The 18,404-nt window shown below is 38.4% G+C and overlaps 1 protein-coding gene across 1 annotated transcript in view; it reads left to right on the plus strand.

Moving 5' to 3' along the window:
- FRMD6 (FERM domain containing 6) overlaps positions 1 to 18,404 on the plus strand; it is a 70,808-nt gene that overhangs the window by 19,194 nt on the left and 33,210 nt on the right. The window contains exons 2-5 of the mRNA XM_007943705.2: positions 3,791 to 3,881; positions 7,040 to 7,119; positions 8,378 to 8,454; positions 17,554 to 17,740. Of these exons, the coding sequence (XP_007941896.1) occupies positions 3,791 to 3,881; positions 7,040 to 7,119; positions 8,378 to 8,454; positions 17,554 to 17,740 (435 nt within the window). The remainder of the gene's footprint in view (positions 1 to 3,790; positions 3,882 to 7,039; positions 7,120 to 8,377; positions 8,455 to 17,553; positions 17,741 to 18,404) is intronic.

Raw genomic sequence — 18,404 nt, forward strand, 5'->3', positions numbered from 1 at the left:
GGCTCAGGGGTCCAAGATTATCTTCTGTGTCTGTGTTAATTGGTTTCCCTTTTCTTTGTTGAAGAGGGTCTGTGCAGTCCTTCTGCCTAGTCTGCCATCTTACCGGAACTCGTGTCCTACATTTTTAAATAGAAACTAAAGATTCAAGGTGCTCTAAATGATAGGAATTTTAAGCCTCAGATTTGTTGTTAATGTTGTTGGGTGCCATCTAGTTGGCTCTGACTCACGATGATCCTATGTACAACAGAACGAAACACTGCCCAGTCCTGTACCACCCTCACAATCATTGCTATGGTTGTGCCCATTGTTACAGCCACTGTATTAGTCTATCTTCTGTGAGGGTCTTCACTTTTCACTGACCCTCTACTTTACCAAGCAAAATGTCCTTCTCCAGGGATGGTGCCTTCGGACAGCATGACCAAAGTAGGTGAGACAAAGACCAGGCATTCTCAGTTCTAAGGAGCATTGTGACTACACTTCTTCCAGGACAGATTTGTTCTTTCTCCTGGTATTTCATGGTATTTGCAGCATTCTTCACCAACACTACAATTCAAAGCATCAACTCTTCTTCGATCTTCCTTATTCTTTGTTTAGCTTTCACAAGCTTATGAGGTGATTGAAAATTCTATGCCTTGGGTAAGGCATACCTTAGTCTTCAAAGTGACATCTTGGCTCCTTAATACTCATTCAAGACGTCTTTTGCAGCAGATTAGCCTAGTGCAATAGGTGTCTGATTTCTTGACTGCTGCTTCCGTGAGTGTTGATTGTGGATCCAAGTAAAATGAATCCCTGACAACTTCAGTCTTTTCTCCATTTATCATGATATTGCCTATTGATCCAGTTGTGAGGATTTTTGTTTTCTTTGTGTTGGGGTGTAATCCATATTGAAGACTGTAGTCTTTGATCATCAGTAAATGCTTTAAGTCATCTTCACTTTCAGCAAGCAAGCTTGTGTCATCTGCATATCTCAGGTTGTTAATGAGTCTTCCCCTAATCCTGATGCCACATTATTCTTCATATAGTCCAGCTTCTCAGATTATTTGCTCAGCATATAGATTGAATAAGTATGTTAAAAGGATAGAGCCCTGACATACACCCTTACTGATTGTAAACCATGCAACATCCCCTTCTGTTCAAACAGCAGCCTCTTGGTCTGTGTACATGTTCCTCGTGTACAATTAAATGTTCTAGAATTTGCATTTTTCACAATGTTATCTGTAATTTGTTATAATTCTCATAGTTGAATACCTTTGCATAGTCAATAAAACAAAGGTAAACATCTTTCTGTTATTCTTTGCTTTCAGCCAAGATTCATCTAACATCAGCAATAAAATCCCTTGTTCCATGTCCTCTTTTGAATCTGGCTTGAATTTTTGGCAGTTCCCTGTCAATATACTGCTGCAACCATTTTTGTATCAGCAGAATTTTAACTTCTTGTGATATATTAATGATATTGTTCAGTAATTTGTGGTATATAGTTAAATTTAAGAATTTTATATGACATTTAATATTTTATCATTTATCATTCTGTTTTTTAAGCTTATTTGTAAAGTGGAAGTATGATAATATGGAACTCAGAATCCAAAGTCATTTTAGGAAATACTGGAAATAACATAGGATTTCTGTAGGATAGAAATCAAGAATCTCAAGTGAGCTGAATCAGGTAGCCCTATACAAAAAAATGATCATGATTTCCTGTTGTTGAATGTGTTATCTCAGTGGTGGGGCTGGGTTTGCACTGATACATTTTTCCTAAATTCCTGGCGACACACTCATAAACTGGTTTGCTCGGTAGGTCAGGGTATAGTGTGTAGTCGTGAAACAGAAGGAGGGGAAGAGCACCCAGGGGAGTCAGCTTCTGGCTCTCATTCATCAAACATTTACTGGCTGCATCCTGTATCCTCTGAACGCAAAGTGCTGTCCGGGCTTCACTGAGTTCCTGCCACTTCTTAGCGGCTGATTGGTGACTGTTCTGACCTTAAAAAGACCTTGGAAAGAACAGTCGATAAGGTGCCTCAGTTGCTTGCCATTTAATAATGACTGTGGAAAAGAAGAATAAACCTGTTTTTTTACTGTAATTGGAATTATCACCAGTTCTGAAACTTTGGCTTTTAATTATTGAGGGAACTTGACATGTTTTTATTTTCCAAATATGAATTTCGTATTAAAATGTAATAAAACATTAATGCAGAGTTAACCAATTCAGAATTTGTAATAATTAAAAATATAACTGGTATCATTATCACTTAAGGAAAACAAAAATAAACTCCCTGCCATGGAATTAATTCTGACTCATAGTGACCCGCATTGGGTTTCTGAGGCTGAAATCCTTACATAAGATCACCCTATAGTCCTTCCATGGAGTAGCTGGAGGATTTGAACCACTGACCTTCTGGCTAGCAGCCAAATGCCTATCCACTGTGCCACCAGAGCTCTTTTCACTTAAGAAAGAATTTACAAATATGCAGTATAAATCAGGGGAAAACTCACATGTTATTTTTATATACATACTTCTCACTTATCAACTATCTCATTATCTGACATTTTGCATTTATGACAGTAGTAAGAAATCTATTATCCAAGTATTTTACATATTAATGTATGTCTGGCATAAATTCCAAGATGGCAAAATGAGAGTAACACTGACTGTAATGGTTAAGGTTATGTGTCAACTTGGCTGGGCCATGATTCTCAGTGGTTTGGCAGTTATGTGATGATGAAATTTGGTAGTTAGTAACCATCAGCATCCTCCATTTCGTGATCTTTTGTGCTCATCCTCCATTTCGTGATCTTACGTGGTCATCCTCCATTTTTGCATAACAGCGATTTTCACATAATGACCAGATTTTTGGAAACCAACCATTTCAGTAAGTGAGAAGTGAGTGTAGTTAAGATGATAAACATTGCACATATTTTAATATGGATATATAAATATATTTTAAGACACAATTGAATAGCATTATGAGTTTCTGCCTTTGCCACTATTGGTTCCATGACTGTATAATTTTCTGGGTTTTATTTTCTACTTCTATACCATGAAGAAATGTGCCAGAGTGGTCTCTTAAAAGTCAGTCATAATTCTTGTAAACTTTGGTGATTCTGAATCACCAAATTTCTGAGCTGAACTACTATTAAAAAAAAAGCACATCATAGAACATTTGAGATAGCGTTGAATTTGTACCTGTTAAAGACTATTACTATTTAAATGTGACTATTATTTAAAATGTGATTTACTCAGAATAACTTATCCCCAGAGTTACAAATTTGTATAGTTTTATTATGTTTGATTTATACTAGGACTTTAAGTACTAAAAAAATAGTAGAGAAAAGTGATTTGTTAAATAAATAAAACTAGGATTTCACTCTTTGTACAGTATATAAGTATTTTGCTTGGACTACCAAAAGGAAAACTTTCCTTGAAAAGATATTTGTCAGATTAATACTTTGGATAATCTGAGCATTAGGCTGTTCTGGGTACACTATGAAAATCCATTTATCATACACTGTTGTTTTGGAGTAAGCCCTTGTCCGTGTATTGTAAGATTTATGAGTCTTATGCAAGATGCAATTGGTACTTTATTACTGTGTTGTAAAAATTGGTATTGTGATAATCTTCATTGAAATATAGCCATAGATTAAGGTGATTTCCATAAACCAGTATTTGTTTTGCTAGTGTCAACTTTTCCTTTCAAAATGTATACTTAAAATATGTGAAATTGCCTGATAGTAGCCATTATGGGGATTTAATTGAATTCTTGTTTCAAGTCATGTTTTTCCCTCCCCGCCACAGGTTAAAATTTTGTGTCACCAGTTGCTGGTCCAGGTGTGTGACCTGCTCAGGCTAAAGGACTGTCACCTCTTTGGACTCAGTGTCATACAAAGTAAGTCTCTAGTCTCATCACTAATGGTGTTCTCTGAGGAAATGACATTTTATACATACTGTAACTTAAATCAGGCATACTGCTATAAAATTGTGATTGTTAGAATGCCTGTAAAGTGATCATAGTTTTCAGTATGGTATTCATTTTTAATCTCAACTATTATATATTTCTTACACTATTCAGGATTTTAAATCAGATATTTAAACATTAATCCTTAAAAATTAATTCTTCAGTAATCTGGATTTTCTATGTTTTCAATAATCAAGCTTGACTTTTTTTGTTTCTTTGTATTCAGAGGCCAGCAGGAGCTATTAAGAAAGTATCCTGAATGTTTTTGTAATTTAATTTGTTTCATAATTTTTGACATTAAAAAGAAGTTTAAACACAATAAAACTGACTTTTCTGTATTCAAATTATCTTGCTATTTACTAGCTAACAAAATGATCTATTAATTTATTCTTCTTTCTGTTTTTCTCCTAGTACCCCTTGTCTTTCTTCCCAGTCAGACAGTGACTTGGAAATATGGGGTCAGTTTCTTCTGTATACTTTATTTGAAGATGATTTTCAAATAAAGACTCTGAGTCAGCTTTCTCCTCCCTAACTCCTCAGTCAGAGTTAAATTCCCAGGGTTTGTCTGTAGCTGTTCTTTATGAGCTTTCTTCTTTCAAATCATAGTTTAAAATTTCTCCAGTTGGTTTTGTCTTCTAAAAAGTTTCCTTGGCTCTCTTCAGTTTGTTAAGAAGATCCTTTTTTTGAAGTCTTTTCAAACATATTTTATACTTTAATTTATTTTCTGCTATTTAAATTTGAAATCTTGAGAATCTGGTTGATACTATAAACTGCTTAGGTCTGACATGCTGGGGAGTGCATCATGATCAGTTAATAAACAAGGCCTTCCCTACACAAGATGTGAACCATTTTCAGTTTCCTTTTTAGGAGAAGCAAGGCAACGTGGAACTGGGGGCATGACAGAATGCTGTTAATCAGCCATTTGTTCTTCAGTTTCTTCCTGTGGTAGTTAAAGCAATAAAAACACAAATGCTAAGCTCCATCCTTGTGTTAGTACGTATCTCAGTGATCCTTGCAAAGAAGGACCTAGGAGCAATAAGATACCCACTAGATTGTAAATAATTTTCCTTTTGTTGTTCTATACTCATAGTTAATTCTTCTAACTAAATAGATTGTAGTGGGAAGAAAGAACATTGGAATAAGAATTATATGACCTGGTTCTAATTCTCGTTCTATGACTAACTAGCTCTGTCGCTTTGGACATATCACTTGACTTCTCTCAACTTCAGTTTTCTCATATTTCAAATAGAAATTAATGCTCTGCCTGGTTTGCAGGATTGATGTGTATTTGAGAATTCTTAAAAGTATAAAATTCAGGTCACAGTATCAGGTGGTAGAGACACAGTAGTAGTTTTAAAAATATATATGTGCCCTTGTGGTGAACAGTCTTAATGCTGTTTACAGTGCTCCCTCTTTAGGTGGGAATTCAAGCCAAATTATAAATCAGATTCAACAGGAAGGTTGTCTGGCCCTGTCCATTTCATGTTTATCGGTGAGAGATGAGAGATAAGTTTTGGTTGACCTGATGAATGAATTTAAGTAGCATCCTCTTCTTTTTTTCTTTTTTAATATCTCTGAGCCTTCTTCCTTATCTTTCAAATTGCTTGGCTTAATATGCCATTTATAGCCAATGAATAACCCTTCCTATTCTCTCATGGTATTTTTCTAATCAAACCCCAGGATTCAGTCTGAACTTGACAGTGTAGTCAAGTGTGTTATCCTTAGAGTAGTCAAAAGGCCACACTTCCTTTTAGAAAAGTACATTTACATTTTTATACAAATTTTTCCAGGGGGATGGAGGATATCCCCTTTGACATGGTGGTGGTGGTGGTGGTGGTTGTCTTGTGCCATCAAGTCGTCTCTGACTCATAGCGACCCCTCCTTAGGTTTCTGAGGCAGTATCTCTACAGAAGTAGATTGCCCCTTCTTCCCTCCGAAGAGTGGCTGGTGGGTTTGAACCGCCAATCTCCTGGTTAGCAGTCAAGTGCCTTAGGCACTGCATCACCAGAGCTCCTCATGGTTAGGAAAGTAGAAAAAAAGGAATAGCTTTTTAGAAAAGATTATAAATGTATTGTCCAAGGTAAGAATGCTGAAGGCATTTCTTGTGAAATGCGTCTCTCTTTAAAAGATTCTCTTTGGGAAATCAGACATTTTTAAATACTTTTTATCAGCTTGTTTTCAGGTTCAGGTCATTTTTATATGGTTTTAGCAATCTTACCCTTCTGAACACCATTCCCTTGAGGAAATACTTTGTGCATTGTTTATGCTTGTTTTTCATAAGATTCTTCTCCTCTTCCTGTGAGATAGGAGACTTAATGGCACAGTAGTTAAACACTCCGTTGTTTAAGGGTTGGTGGTTCAAACCCACCAACCACTCCATGGGAGAAAGATGTAGTGGTCTGCCTCCATAAAGATTTACACCCTTAGAAGCCCTATGGGGCAGTTCTATTCTGTCCTGTAACATCACTAGGAGTCAGAATCGACTTAAAGGCAATGGCTTTGAGTTTGGCTTATGGGTGACATGCGATCAACCACAAAGGCAATGCAAGTAATGTTTTACCATTTTACCACTCTGTTTTCAGGTAGAGAACACAGAGACGGAATAGTGGGAAGGACCTTCTGTTCTTCAGAAAGTGTGGTTTAGGCTCTCACTTGAAAATGGGCTCTTTTATCAGTGTTTTCTAGCAATTAAGATGGTATTTCTGTCCTGTTTTATAGTTTTAATCTATGACAAGTCTGTGAGCTAAACAGAAGGATTTTTTTTTTCACCCTAAGACTAAGGTTCCCTCAGCGTTGGACATTAGACTACAGGTTAAACTGATTCTAGAAACTAGGAAAAAGCAAGGGAAACTTTTATTTTAAATTTTACATATTTTTAAATGGTATCTATTATGTATTGTAAAAGCAACATAATTCATAAAATATCTCAATATCTAGCAGACAGACCCTTTTATTTTTTTAGTGTATTGTTGAGTTTTTGAAGTGCATTCACAAAGCTTGAGGCTTTAAAAAAAACTTGTTTCTTATATTCTTTTCTTTTTAAAATGTCTGTTTTTTATTTTCTTGTCTCCTTTTTTCTAAATTTATAGATAATGAACATGTGTATATGGAGTTGTCACAAAAGCTTTATAAATACTGTCCTAAAGAATGGAAGAAAGAGGCCAGCAAGGTACGCCAATACGAAGTCACTTGGGTGAGATTGCATTTATGAGCAAAATTATTTTAATTAAAAAAAATGTTTATTTTAACTATTATATGTTAGAAAAAGTTTTAACACTGTTGTTATTCAATGCAGAATGAGAAAGGGAAATAAATTCTAATATGTCATATTAATCAAGTATGAATAGCTTATAGCATATAACAATAGATTTCAGATATCTGGTAAAATAATGTTGGGTAATAACTTTTTAGTATTCTTGAAATAATGTTTTAAAGTGAAAAATCAAGGAAGATAAAATAAGTCAGTTGTCAAAACTGATGCTCTAGAAGTTATAAATAATTTTTTAAATCAACTTTTACTATGCTTGCATATGATACTTTATTATTTTATTGTAACTGTTGGTTTTATTTAGTAAACATCAACTCTATTTACACCTATGAGTATTCATGGGGAGTTTACATAGCATTTCCAGGATCAGCCTAGTAAGCCAGGAATAAAACCAGTATCTAATCCTAGATCCTCTAATTTGTATTTAAGAATTCCTGGAATAAGCTGAAAGACTACTTCAAAGCTAACTACAAAGTAAGGAACATGAATGTCTGAATAAACAAACAGCATTTTAGAATTTGGTATGTGGAATGTCAGAGGAACAAGAGAACATTTGTAATAAGGAGCAAATGGTCACCACAGGGGACAGAGCAGTAAGAGGACCTGGATCTCAGCTAGAAATTTCTACTGGCATTTATTTTTATCTTCCCTTATGTTGTCGTTGGCATTACAGTGAATGAGAATCAGATAGGGTGATGGTGCCCATTTTGCTTATAAGTTCCTGGTTTTATGTGGACCTAGTATCCATATGGGAGCTCTGGTAGCATAGTGCCTAGGGCATTTGCCTGCTACCCAAAAGGGTGGTGGTTCAAACCCACCAGCCACTCTTCGGAAGGAAGGTTGAGCAATCTACTTCGTTGATACCACCTCAGAAACCCAAGGAGGGGTCGCTGTGAGTCAGGTCTGACTCTATAGCACATAACGACAACAACGGTATCCATACGGGACAACTGTCTACCTACTATAAGCCCCCACTCATTAGAAATGGATAGACCTTTCAGTGTTTAAATGGTATCTTTCAAATAATGGTATTGTGGTTGTTTTTGAAACCCATTTTGAAGTAGCCAAAATTAGCTCCATTTATTTACTTTGTGTGTGTGTGTGTTCCAATAAAACAATATTAAAAACAGCTTCATTTTAAAGTATGTATTTGTTTTAGGGTATTGACCAGTTTGGACCTCCTATGATCATCCACTTCCGTGTACAGTACTATGTGGAAAATGGGAGATTGATCAGGTATGAGGAGAGGGAGAAAATCTAAACTTTTTTCCCCTAATGCTTATGTTCTTTCTAACATAGGAAATAAGTTACTTATGTTTATTTGTTTTCGCTTGCTAGAATATAAATTCCATGTTGTTGTTGTTGTTAAGTGCCATCGAGTCATTTCCGACTCATAGCGACCCCATGCACAGCAGAACGAAACACTGCCCGATCCCGCGCCAGCCCCACAATCCCTGCTATACTCGAGTCCATCATCGCAGCCACTGTGTCAATCCATCTCGTTGAAGGCCTCCCCCTCTTTCGTCGACCCTCCACCCTACCAAGCATGACATCCTTCTCCAGGGAATGGTCCCTTCTTACAACATGACCAAAATAGGTGAGACGAAGTCTGGCCATTCTTGCTTCCAAGGAGCATTCTGGCTGCACTTCCTCCAGGACAGATCTGTTAGTTCTTTTAGCAGTTCAAGGTACTTTTCAGCATTCTTCGCCAGCACCACAACTCAAAAGTATCAACTCTTCTTCAGTCTTCCTTATTCATTGTCCAGCTCATAAATTCCATAAGAGCAGGGATTTTTGTTTTTAATATTTTTGTATTCAGACATATCCTTAGTCCCTAAAACAATAGGCACTCAGTAAATATTTGTTGAATGAATGGATAAATGACTGAAGGATGATATTACTTTAAATGGAAATGTTAACCATGTCACTGGCTCACATTTTCTGTATTCCAAATTTTTAATGACAAATGAGGCACTAGAAAGATATTTCTTCCAAGAAGGAAGTAACGTATGTAGAGTAGAAAAATTGGTTAAAGGATTATATTCTTTTCCTGTGGCAGGTGAGGCAGGGGCGGGGGCAGGAACCCTCTCCTATAAATTGCACAGTATTTGTAGAGCCTAGTTTTCTTTCTCCATTTGGGGTATTGCTTCCATTCTTGGCAATAGCTTAAAGCTAAAATTAAGACCAATGGAGCTGTCCTATGAGATGCTTAGATGCAGTTTGACAGTGGCAGGTCATTGACTTTTGTTCTAGAGGTGGGTACATGAGCAATATGTGCATGATACATATTCAGAATATACTGTTTGAAGAGTTCAATTATTTGTTTGTATGAGCTCTGGTGGTGCAGTGGTTAAATGCTCAGCTGCTAACCAAAAGTTGATGGTTCAAATCGACCAGCTGCTCAACAGGAGGTAAGATCTGGCAATCTGCTCTCATAAAGATTATAGCCTAGAAAATGGAGGAATAGGCAGACAAGCTACACAGACCCTCTTCAACAAAGAAAAGAGAAACCAATTGACAGAGATACAGAAGATAATCCTGGAGCCCTGAGCTTTGAAAGGAACTATACAGGAGTGAATTAGGCACCAACTAGTGGAAAAACCTGAATGAAAACAGTACGCAGATGGTCAGAGCAGTAAGTTCTGACAGGACCAATAGCCTGAATATTTCCAGGTGGCATTGGAACCTGAAAATTGACCTAAAGATCAGCCCTGGTCACCAAGGGCTGCAGGGACGAATGTGCTAGTAGCCTATGACTAGGAAGGGAAACGGCAAGGAGGGAGACAACCTGAGCTGTGGACTTTTGGCAGTCCAGAGGGCGCAGTCATTTTGAATGTTTACAAGCAGTGGCCATTTTGGATTTTAAAGTGACAGCATTCTTATCCAGATTGCAGGGACCTAAGAATAGGCTCCATTTGCCAAGGACAGCAGGGACATACAGGAGGCAGACAATGGGAAAGGAGACAGGTGATGAGAGTATAATTGCTGCCAACTAGCAGATAGAGGTGCACAGCACAGTACCATGCTTATGTAGATAACATACAAACAAAACAAAACAAAACTAAAATCATGAGCAAGTCACTCCAACATACAATCACCAATTAAATATAAAAACAAAAATGTCACAATGCCTCGGAGACAACAGAGCATCACAGTCCACACAAAGAAGCAGGATAAACCAGGAAAAACAAGAGACCAGGATACAGACCCAAAACGAATCCCTAAGGAAGAAGCAGCATTGGAACTCCCTGATAAAGAAATTAAAAGAATTGTATGTAGGTGCGTTCAACAAATTGAGAGACAGATTAAGGAAAACACTGACAAAATTGAGGGAAACACAGAGAAAACCCTAGAACAATTTCAAAAGACGATACAAGAACAGAATGACAAAATAAATGAAAAATTAGAAATGATAAAAAATCTACAGATAGAAATCCAGAAGATTAATACTAAATTTCCAGAAATACATAACACATTGAATGGACAAAGGAGTAGAATTGAATCAATGGAAGACAGAATTAATGAGATTGAAGGCAAATCCCTCGATACTTCTTTGAAAAGGGATCAGTCTGAAAAAAGATCAGAACAAAATGAAGAAACCTAAGGTTCATGTGGGATGCCATCAAAAGGAATAACCTATGTGTCACTGGAATTCCAGAACAGGAAGAGACAAATAAAACCACAGAAAAAATTGTCCAAGATTTATTGGAAGAGAATGTTCCTGGTATGATGAAAGATGAGGGTATATCCATTCAAGAAGTCCAACAAACCCCAAAAAGGATAGACCCCAAAGGAAAATCACCAAGACATATCATCAGACTCACCAAAACAAAAGACAGAGAATCCTGAAAGCAGCACAGGAAAAACGAAAAGTCACCTACAAGGGGCAACGAATAAGACTAAGTTCGGATTTCTCGACAGAAACCATGCAGTCAAGAAGACAATGGAATGGTATATATAAAACCCTGAAGGAGAAAATGTTCAACCAATAATCGTATACCCAGCAAAATTGTCCCTCGAATATGATGGTGAAATTAGGACATTTCCGATAAGTGGAAATTAAGGGAATTTGTTAAAACCAGACCAACCTTACAAGAGATGCTAAAAGGAGTCCTTTGGACAGAACCAACAACAGCAACAGTAACTGACCATTAACACACATGATGACATAAGCTAGAAGCCAACCCAGTCATAGAACTATCCAATGTAAATAAGCCTACAAGATTGTAAACAGGGAACTAGAGACATCAATTGACAAATGAGGACAACTACAAACCAAAAAGAGGGAAAAAAAATATGTAGTTACAGAACTTCTAAATGGTAGGGAAGTCAAGACAACTACAAGAGAGAATGGACTTCTAAACTTGGGAAGAAAACTATAAATCACATGCTGTTCTGGTTACCTAGTGCCATTATGAGAAGAATATACCACAAATGGGATGCTTGAAAAAACAGGAGTTTATTCTCTTACAGTTTGGAGGCTTTAAGTCCGAGTTCAAAGTGCCAGGCTCTAGGGGCTGAGTGAAAGCCCCTCAATCTTGGCTTCAGCTCTGCCTCCTGCTCCCAGCCACTGAGCTAGAGGTTTTTCTTCACTCAGCTGCTGGCTGCTGAGACTGACAAGCCCAAGGTTGATAAGTAAAAAGGCATAGTCTTGATGTTACCAATCACACAGCAGGCCACTAATTCAAGTCCATTGACAATCCCAAGGTTGGCAGAGCATGGCAGGCTACTGAACAACGACACAGCTACATGAAGGGTTCAAGTGTGCCATAAACTAGAGACCATTCCCAAAGCTGTTTCTTATATACGGGAAGCAGACCACATATCCAAAGGCAGCTACTCAGCTGCTCCAATAGATTCCACCATGGAGTTAATTACCAATCTCACCATGGGGAATTACTACATTCAGCTGCCCAGCCACTCAACCAGGCCTACCTAGCCAAGTTGACACACAAACTTAACTACCACAATTCCACCCCTTGTCAACTTGGCACCTGTACAAATCTTCAGTGGGTGGTATCTGTAGATATCTCTTCATGGGGTGACTCCAGTCCCGTAGTTCCTGAGTGGCGACCTCACCCCCTTGGCCTGGTGGGCCCCATTCCTCTCCCTCTTGGGCATGGCAGCCCTGCCCCCTCAGACTTGGGCAGTAGCTATGACTCCATTCCACTGGCTCACATGAACGAGCAGTCCCACACTCCAGAACCAAGTTGGTGAAGGTTTGGCTCTCTGAAACCTAAGGGGCTGTGGTGGTTCCACCCCCAAAGGCCATGGTCCTACCCTTTCAGGCTGAGGCAGCTCTGCTTCCCATTTCCGTGGTCTCTCTGCTTCTGCTAATTAATGCCCCAAGGCAAACCATTCCTCTGGAAATCTTAATGCCCAAAGGACACCTAGCTTTCTTGCTCTGTGAGCTGGCCAACCTGCTATTCTATTTCATGCTGGTCTCTTCTACCAATTAATGCCCAAAGGCAACCCACTCTGCCAGGAAGCTGCCTGAGCAGTGGCACCCAGCTTTCTCCTCCGTGGACTGGTAAGCTGTTGCTATTTAATGCTGGTCTCTGGGTCTGCTACTGCCATCTCTCATGCAGGTCTCTCTGCTGGTATCTCTCTGCCAGTCTCTTGATTCTGGTCCTGCTGTCTCTCATGTCGCATGTGGGGGTCTCTCTGCCAGCATCTCAGGTCAAGGACACGCTCTACTCCAGTTTCCACATTTGAAGTATCTGTCAGAGCAGCACTCCACTCTCTCAGTACCATATTCTGTTCTGGTTACTTAGTGCCACTCTGACAAGAATATACCACACATGGGACGCTTGAACAAACAGGAGTTTATTCTCTTACAGTTTGGAGGCTTTAAGTCCAAGTTCAGAGTACCAGGCTCTAGGGACTGGGTGAAAGCCCCTCAACCTTGGTTTCAGCTCTGTCTCCTGCTGCCGGCCCACTGGAACTAGAGGCTTTTCTTCACTCAGACGGCTGCTGGCTGCTGAGGCTGACAAGTAAAAAGGCATAGTCTTGATGTTACCAAACCACATGGCAGGCCATTAATTCAAGTCCATTCAAAGTCCCAAGGTCAGCAGATTATGGCAGGCAGCTGAACAATGACACTGCTACATGCAGGGTCCAGGCGTGCCATAAGCTAGAGACTATTCCCAAAGCTGTTTCTTATATAAGGGAAGCAGACCACATACTCAAAGCAGCTACTCAGCTGCTCCAATAGATTCCACCGTAGAGTTAATTACCAATCTCACCATGGGGAATTACTAACTACATTCAGCTGCCCAGCCACTCGACCAGGCCCAGCCAAATTGACACACAAAGTTATCCACTACACAGGGTAACCTCAAAGAAAAATGACAAACCTTCACATCAGAATGAAAAAGAGGACCAGCACTAATATTTAGCACATACTAAAACATAGCTCTGGTAGCATAGTGGCTAAAAGCACTTGACTGCTAACCAGAAGGCTGGGGGTTCAAACCCACCAGCCACTCCTCGGAAGGAAGGTTGGGCAATCCTACTTCCATAGTGATACTGCCTCGGAAACCCAAGGAGGGGTCGCTATGAGTCGGGGCCGACTCGATGGCACATAACAACAACAACAACAACAAAACATAGCAGCAAAGGAAGTGATAACACGATTCATAAACAAAACAAACTCAACACAGAACATTATATGGGACAAAGAATTCAACACCACAAAAAAGCACATAACAAAATGACAGCAACAAATTTGTACTTGTCAATAATGCCATATCTGGCAAGGGACTTATTTCTAAGATTTAAAGAAAACTCCAGCACCTCAACAGCAAAGGGATTAACAATCCAATTGAAAAATGGGCAGAAGACATAAATAGACATTTCACCAAGGAGGATATTCAGGCAGCCACCAAATACATGAAGAGATGCTCATGATCATTGGCCATCAGAGAGATGCAAATCAAAACAACATGAGATACCATATCACCCTAGCACTGATGGCAAGGTTCAGTGAGATAGAAAATAACAGATGCTGGCGGGGATGTGGAGAGATTGGGACTCTCATACACTGCTGGTGGAACTGTGAAGTGATACAGCCACTGTGGAAAGCAGTATGGCAATTCCTTAGAAAGCTGGAATTAGAGATACCCTTTGACCCAGCAATCCCAATACTAGGTATATATCCTAGAGAAATAAGAGCTAGGACAGTAACAGATACATGCACACCCATGTTCATCGCAGCACTATTAACAATAGCAAAAAGATGGAAACAACCTAAGTGCCCATCAACAGAAGAATGGGTAAGCAAACTATGGTACATACACATAATGGAATACTATGCAACACTGAAGAATCATGTAGAGTTACCAAAACACTACATAACATGGATGAACTTGGAGGACATTATACTGAGTGAAATAAGTTAGTCATAGAAGGACAAATATAGTATTAGTTTATTGTTGTGGAAGGTCAAGGAAAGGTTTATATATGGAAAGAAACTTTCTGTGTTGGTTACCAGGAGTGGGAAGGGAGGGGAGGGAACACTGCAAAAAAAAAAAAAAAAAATGCACTGATCTGTGTCACTTTAGTTTTGTGTATTTCACTGTACATAAATTATATTTCAATAAAATGCATTTTAAAAAAATAGTAGCCTAGGGAACCCTAACGAGAAGTTCATTTCTGTCCTATAGGGTCGCTATGAGTCAGAATTGACTTGATGGCACACACCAGCAATAGAATTGCAAAAACTTTCAGAGGTGATTTTCTTGGCTGGTTGAAAACAGTAGCACAATCGTGTTCATTCAGGTGACATCTGAATATCCATGGACCCATAAGGTTATAATGGAGTTCAGAAATTCTGATCAGAGAATGAGATGTAACAAACACAACAGTTTCCCGAACATAACACGTGCATCACATCTCTTGTATACAAAGCTATTGCACTGCCAGGCATATAATGGTATATAATGGTATAGTATGTATATAACCTATAATATATACATCTTGATAGTCATGATAAATGCCTATGTCACTGGTTTATATGTGTACTGTACTGTACATTCTGTCTAAAAAGACTACCTTGTAACAGTGTATGCTTAGACTCATAGACAGCAGCATCCACCCTCATGTATTGTGAGTCTCTTGAGTGTTGTAGCCTTATCTCTCCATTTAATTTTCTTTTGAAAATATTAGCATGAAATGCACAATGACTCCCAAACAGCAAAACCAGTGCTAGTGATAGCAGCAGCAGGAAGGAAAGAAGTGTTGATTTGGAAGTGTAACAGGAACTTACTAAATACCACAAATGTGAAAAATGAGTGAATGCTACTGTTCTCAGTTAGGCATGTTGTGCTCAGCAGTCTTGATGAGCCTCAAAAACAAAAACAAAAAATTATCCAAGCTGTTAAAGAATCAGCTCCACTGAAAGCTATAAGACTAACAAAAATGTGAGAGGAACTTATATGAGATATGGAAAAATTGCCAGTGACTTGAATTGAGGACCAACCACAAAAGTGAATCACTCTCAGCACATTGCTAATAACTGCTAAGGCACAAAGCTTGTTCAAGATGCTTAAAGAAAAAGCAGGACCAGACTTATGATAAATCAAAATCCAAATCATATAACTTACTGTTTCCAGAACATACTGTGTATATTAAGTGACCAACACATGACTGTAATGTAAACTCTGTTTCTCTTATTTTTGAACTTTGAGAAACCCCGTGTAAAAGAGATAAAGATGCGCTTGGCTGGTGAGTCACATATTAAATATTTATATCCTTCCAGATGCAAATTAAGAAACGAAAGAAATTACCTAGTAATTAATTTGTTTTTTAAAGACTGAGAAACTTTGTCAGTTGTTTATATTTTTTTCCTCCCAATTTACCTGTTAAGTGTGGAATGCACTGGAAAGAAGGAAAACGTATTGACTTCTAATTAAACCCCTGGGACTAATGCATACCTAAATTATACCTATACTTCTACCCTTTTCCCCAGGGATGAACCAATCCAAACACTATGTGGTCAGCATTATAAAATGTGCTCTGAAAAGTACTCTGTCCCAGAGAAAAACAAAACAAAACTGAAAAAAAAACCACATAAATGCTTTATTTTAAGCCCTCCATTCATACATAAGCATGGCCTTGGTTAAAATAAACTTTTATAGTTTTATTATTATCAAATAATGAACTAATCAAGGAGCTCTGGTGGGGTAGGGATTAGGGCATTTGGCTGCTAACCAAAAGGTTGGCAGTTCAAACCCACCAGCAGCTTTGCAGAAGAAACATGAGGCAGTCTGCTTCCGTAAAGGTTTACAGCCTTGGAAACCCAGTGGGGTCACTATAAGTCACAGTCTACTCAATGGCAGTGAGTTTAGTTTTGTTTTTGGAATGAACTAATCTCGGGTAAATAGTCGATCCAAAATAACAGGGAGATAAATAAGCTCATTAAAATGCACACATACCTATAAGCACACACACAAATACATATAAATTTTTCTTGGGTTTTTACTTTCATCACAAAGACACCCTATTTGCTTGTGACATATTATGGAGTTTTGATCATGTTTTTCCCCAGTCAGCACTTCTTTCTCAGTGTATTTAATGGTGACTGTATTTATTTCTGACCTGAATGGACTGTAGTAAGTACACTATGAGTATTTCCTTTGCAGGAAATATTGTGATTGTCATGCCATTTGCTTATAAAAACACACCCATAAATAGCCTCTTAATAACAACAACAACAAAAAAAGATTTAAAGAACTTTCATTTCATTTATTGTTAGAGAAATATGAAAACACTATAGTTAAGCAAATTTTTTTCTAGAAGGACATACAAACAATAACATTAATGGGGCTTACAGAGTGTTAGTAGTGTTTATGGCTATAAAACAAAACAAACAGAAAAGAATAACAAAACATTAAAGCCAGAATTGCCTCTCAAATATGTTCTTATTTATGTCATATATGAAGCATCATTGTAGCAAAATTATTTTAATACAGATAATAAATGCCTAGGCTTCCATTCTAATGCTTGTTAAATGAAATACCACAGTGGACTAGAATAACTCATACTTTTCTCTTTTTTGAATGACTCAAATGTTGTAAGTCTTAGGAAATTTATATTTGCAATCTAGGCAGTCTGATTTGGAGTCTGACTCCCCTAAGACCTCAGTGACACAGCAATCAGGTGTTAGCTACAACTTGTCCCTTTCAGTGAGAAGGGAGGGAGGAGGAGAGCTGGGGGAGGGAGAGGCAGGAACAGAAGGGCTCCTGTCACCAGATGGATAGCAGGATTTGGGTTCTGTTTACATGCCATTGGATTGTTCCATCAAAATGTGAGTTCTGTTTTCTTTTATTTTCCTAGTGACAGAGCAGCAAGATACTATTATTACTGGCACCTGAGAAAACAAGTTCTTCATTCTCAGTGTGTGCTCCGAGAAGAGGCCTACTTCCTGCTGGCAGCTTTTGCCCTTCAGGCTGATCTTGGGAACTTCAAAAGGAATAAGCACTATGGAAAATACTTTGAGCCAGAGGCTTACTTCCCATCTTGGGTAGGCACTGTTTTCAAATTCTAAAGAGTGTTGTCTCTAGTACATTTCTAATGCATTGTGCTGCTACTCATGCTGCTTCAGGACATGGGAACCCAGATGTTTTGTGGCCAGTAAAACCTTTCATGAGGTACAAATGTAAATTTAACACGTGACAGCATGGTAGACATGGTGTCTTGTACACTTTTGCTGCTTAATGGGGAAGAAGACTTCTAACTAACCTAAACATGGTGGCAGAACAAGGACTTTTTTGGCTTTCTTCAGCATTTACATGGCCTTGGCCTTTCTTATCTACTGTTATTGGAGTAACATTTTCCATGTTTCAGGGGAGAAAAACATTACTCTTTGAAAGATGAGATCATTCATAGCTTTTTTTTACTCTGAGAAAACAAATATAAGTACATAAACTTTTGGCTCTGACCACCATCACCTTCACTCCCAGAAGAACGACCGCTTTACTTCAGCAAGAAAACTTAAGTTATTTCAACATGAACTGTCTGAACTAACTTTTTCCACCCTACTCTGCCTATATGTGTTCCCATCATTATCATCTCACTTGGTCTCATAGAAGGAGAGGCCCTGCCTTTCTTGGTTCCATCCTTCTGCCTTCCTCCAGGTCTCTGCTGTATTTTTGTATCTCTTCTGTGTCTTCTACCTCTCTGTTGTT

This window comes from Orycteropus afer, unplaced genomic scaffold, assembly GCF_000298275.1.
Source record: "Orycteropus afer afer isolate SDZICR_OR568_19922 unplaced genomic scaffold, OryAfe1.0 scaffold00111, whole genome shotgun sequence".
NCBI lineage: Eukaryota > Metazoa > Chordata > Mammalia > Tubulidentata > Orycteropodidae > Orycteropus > Orycteropus afer.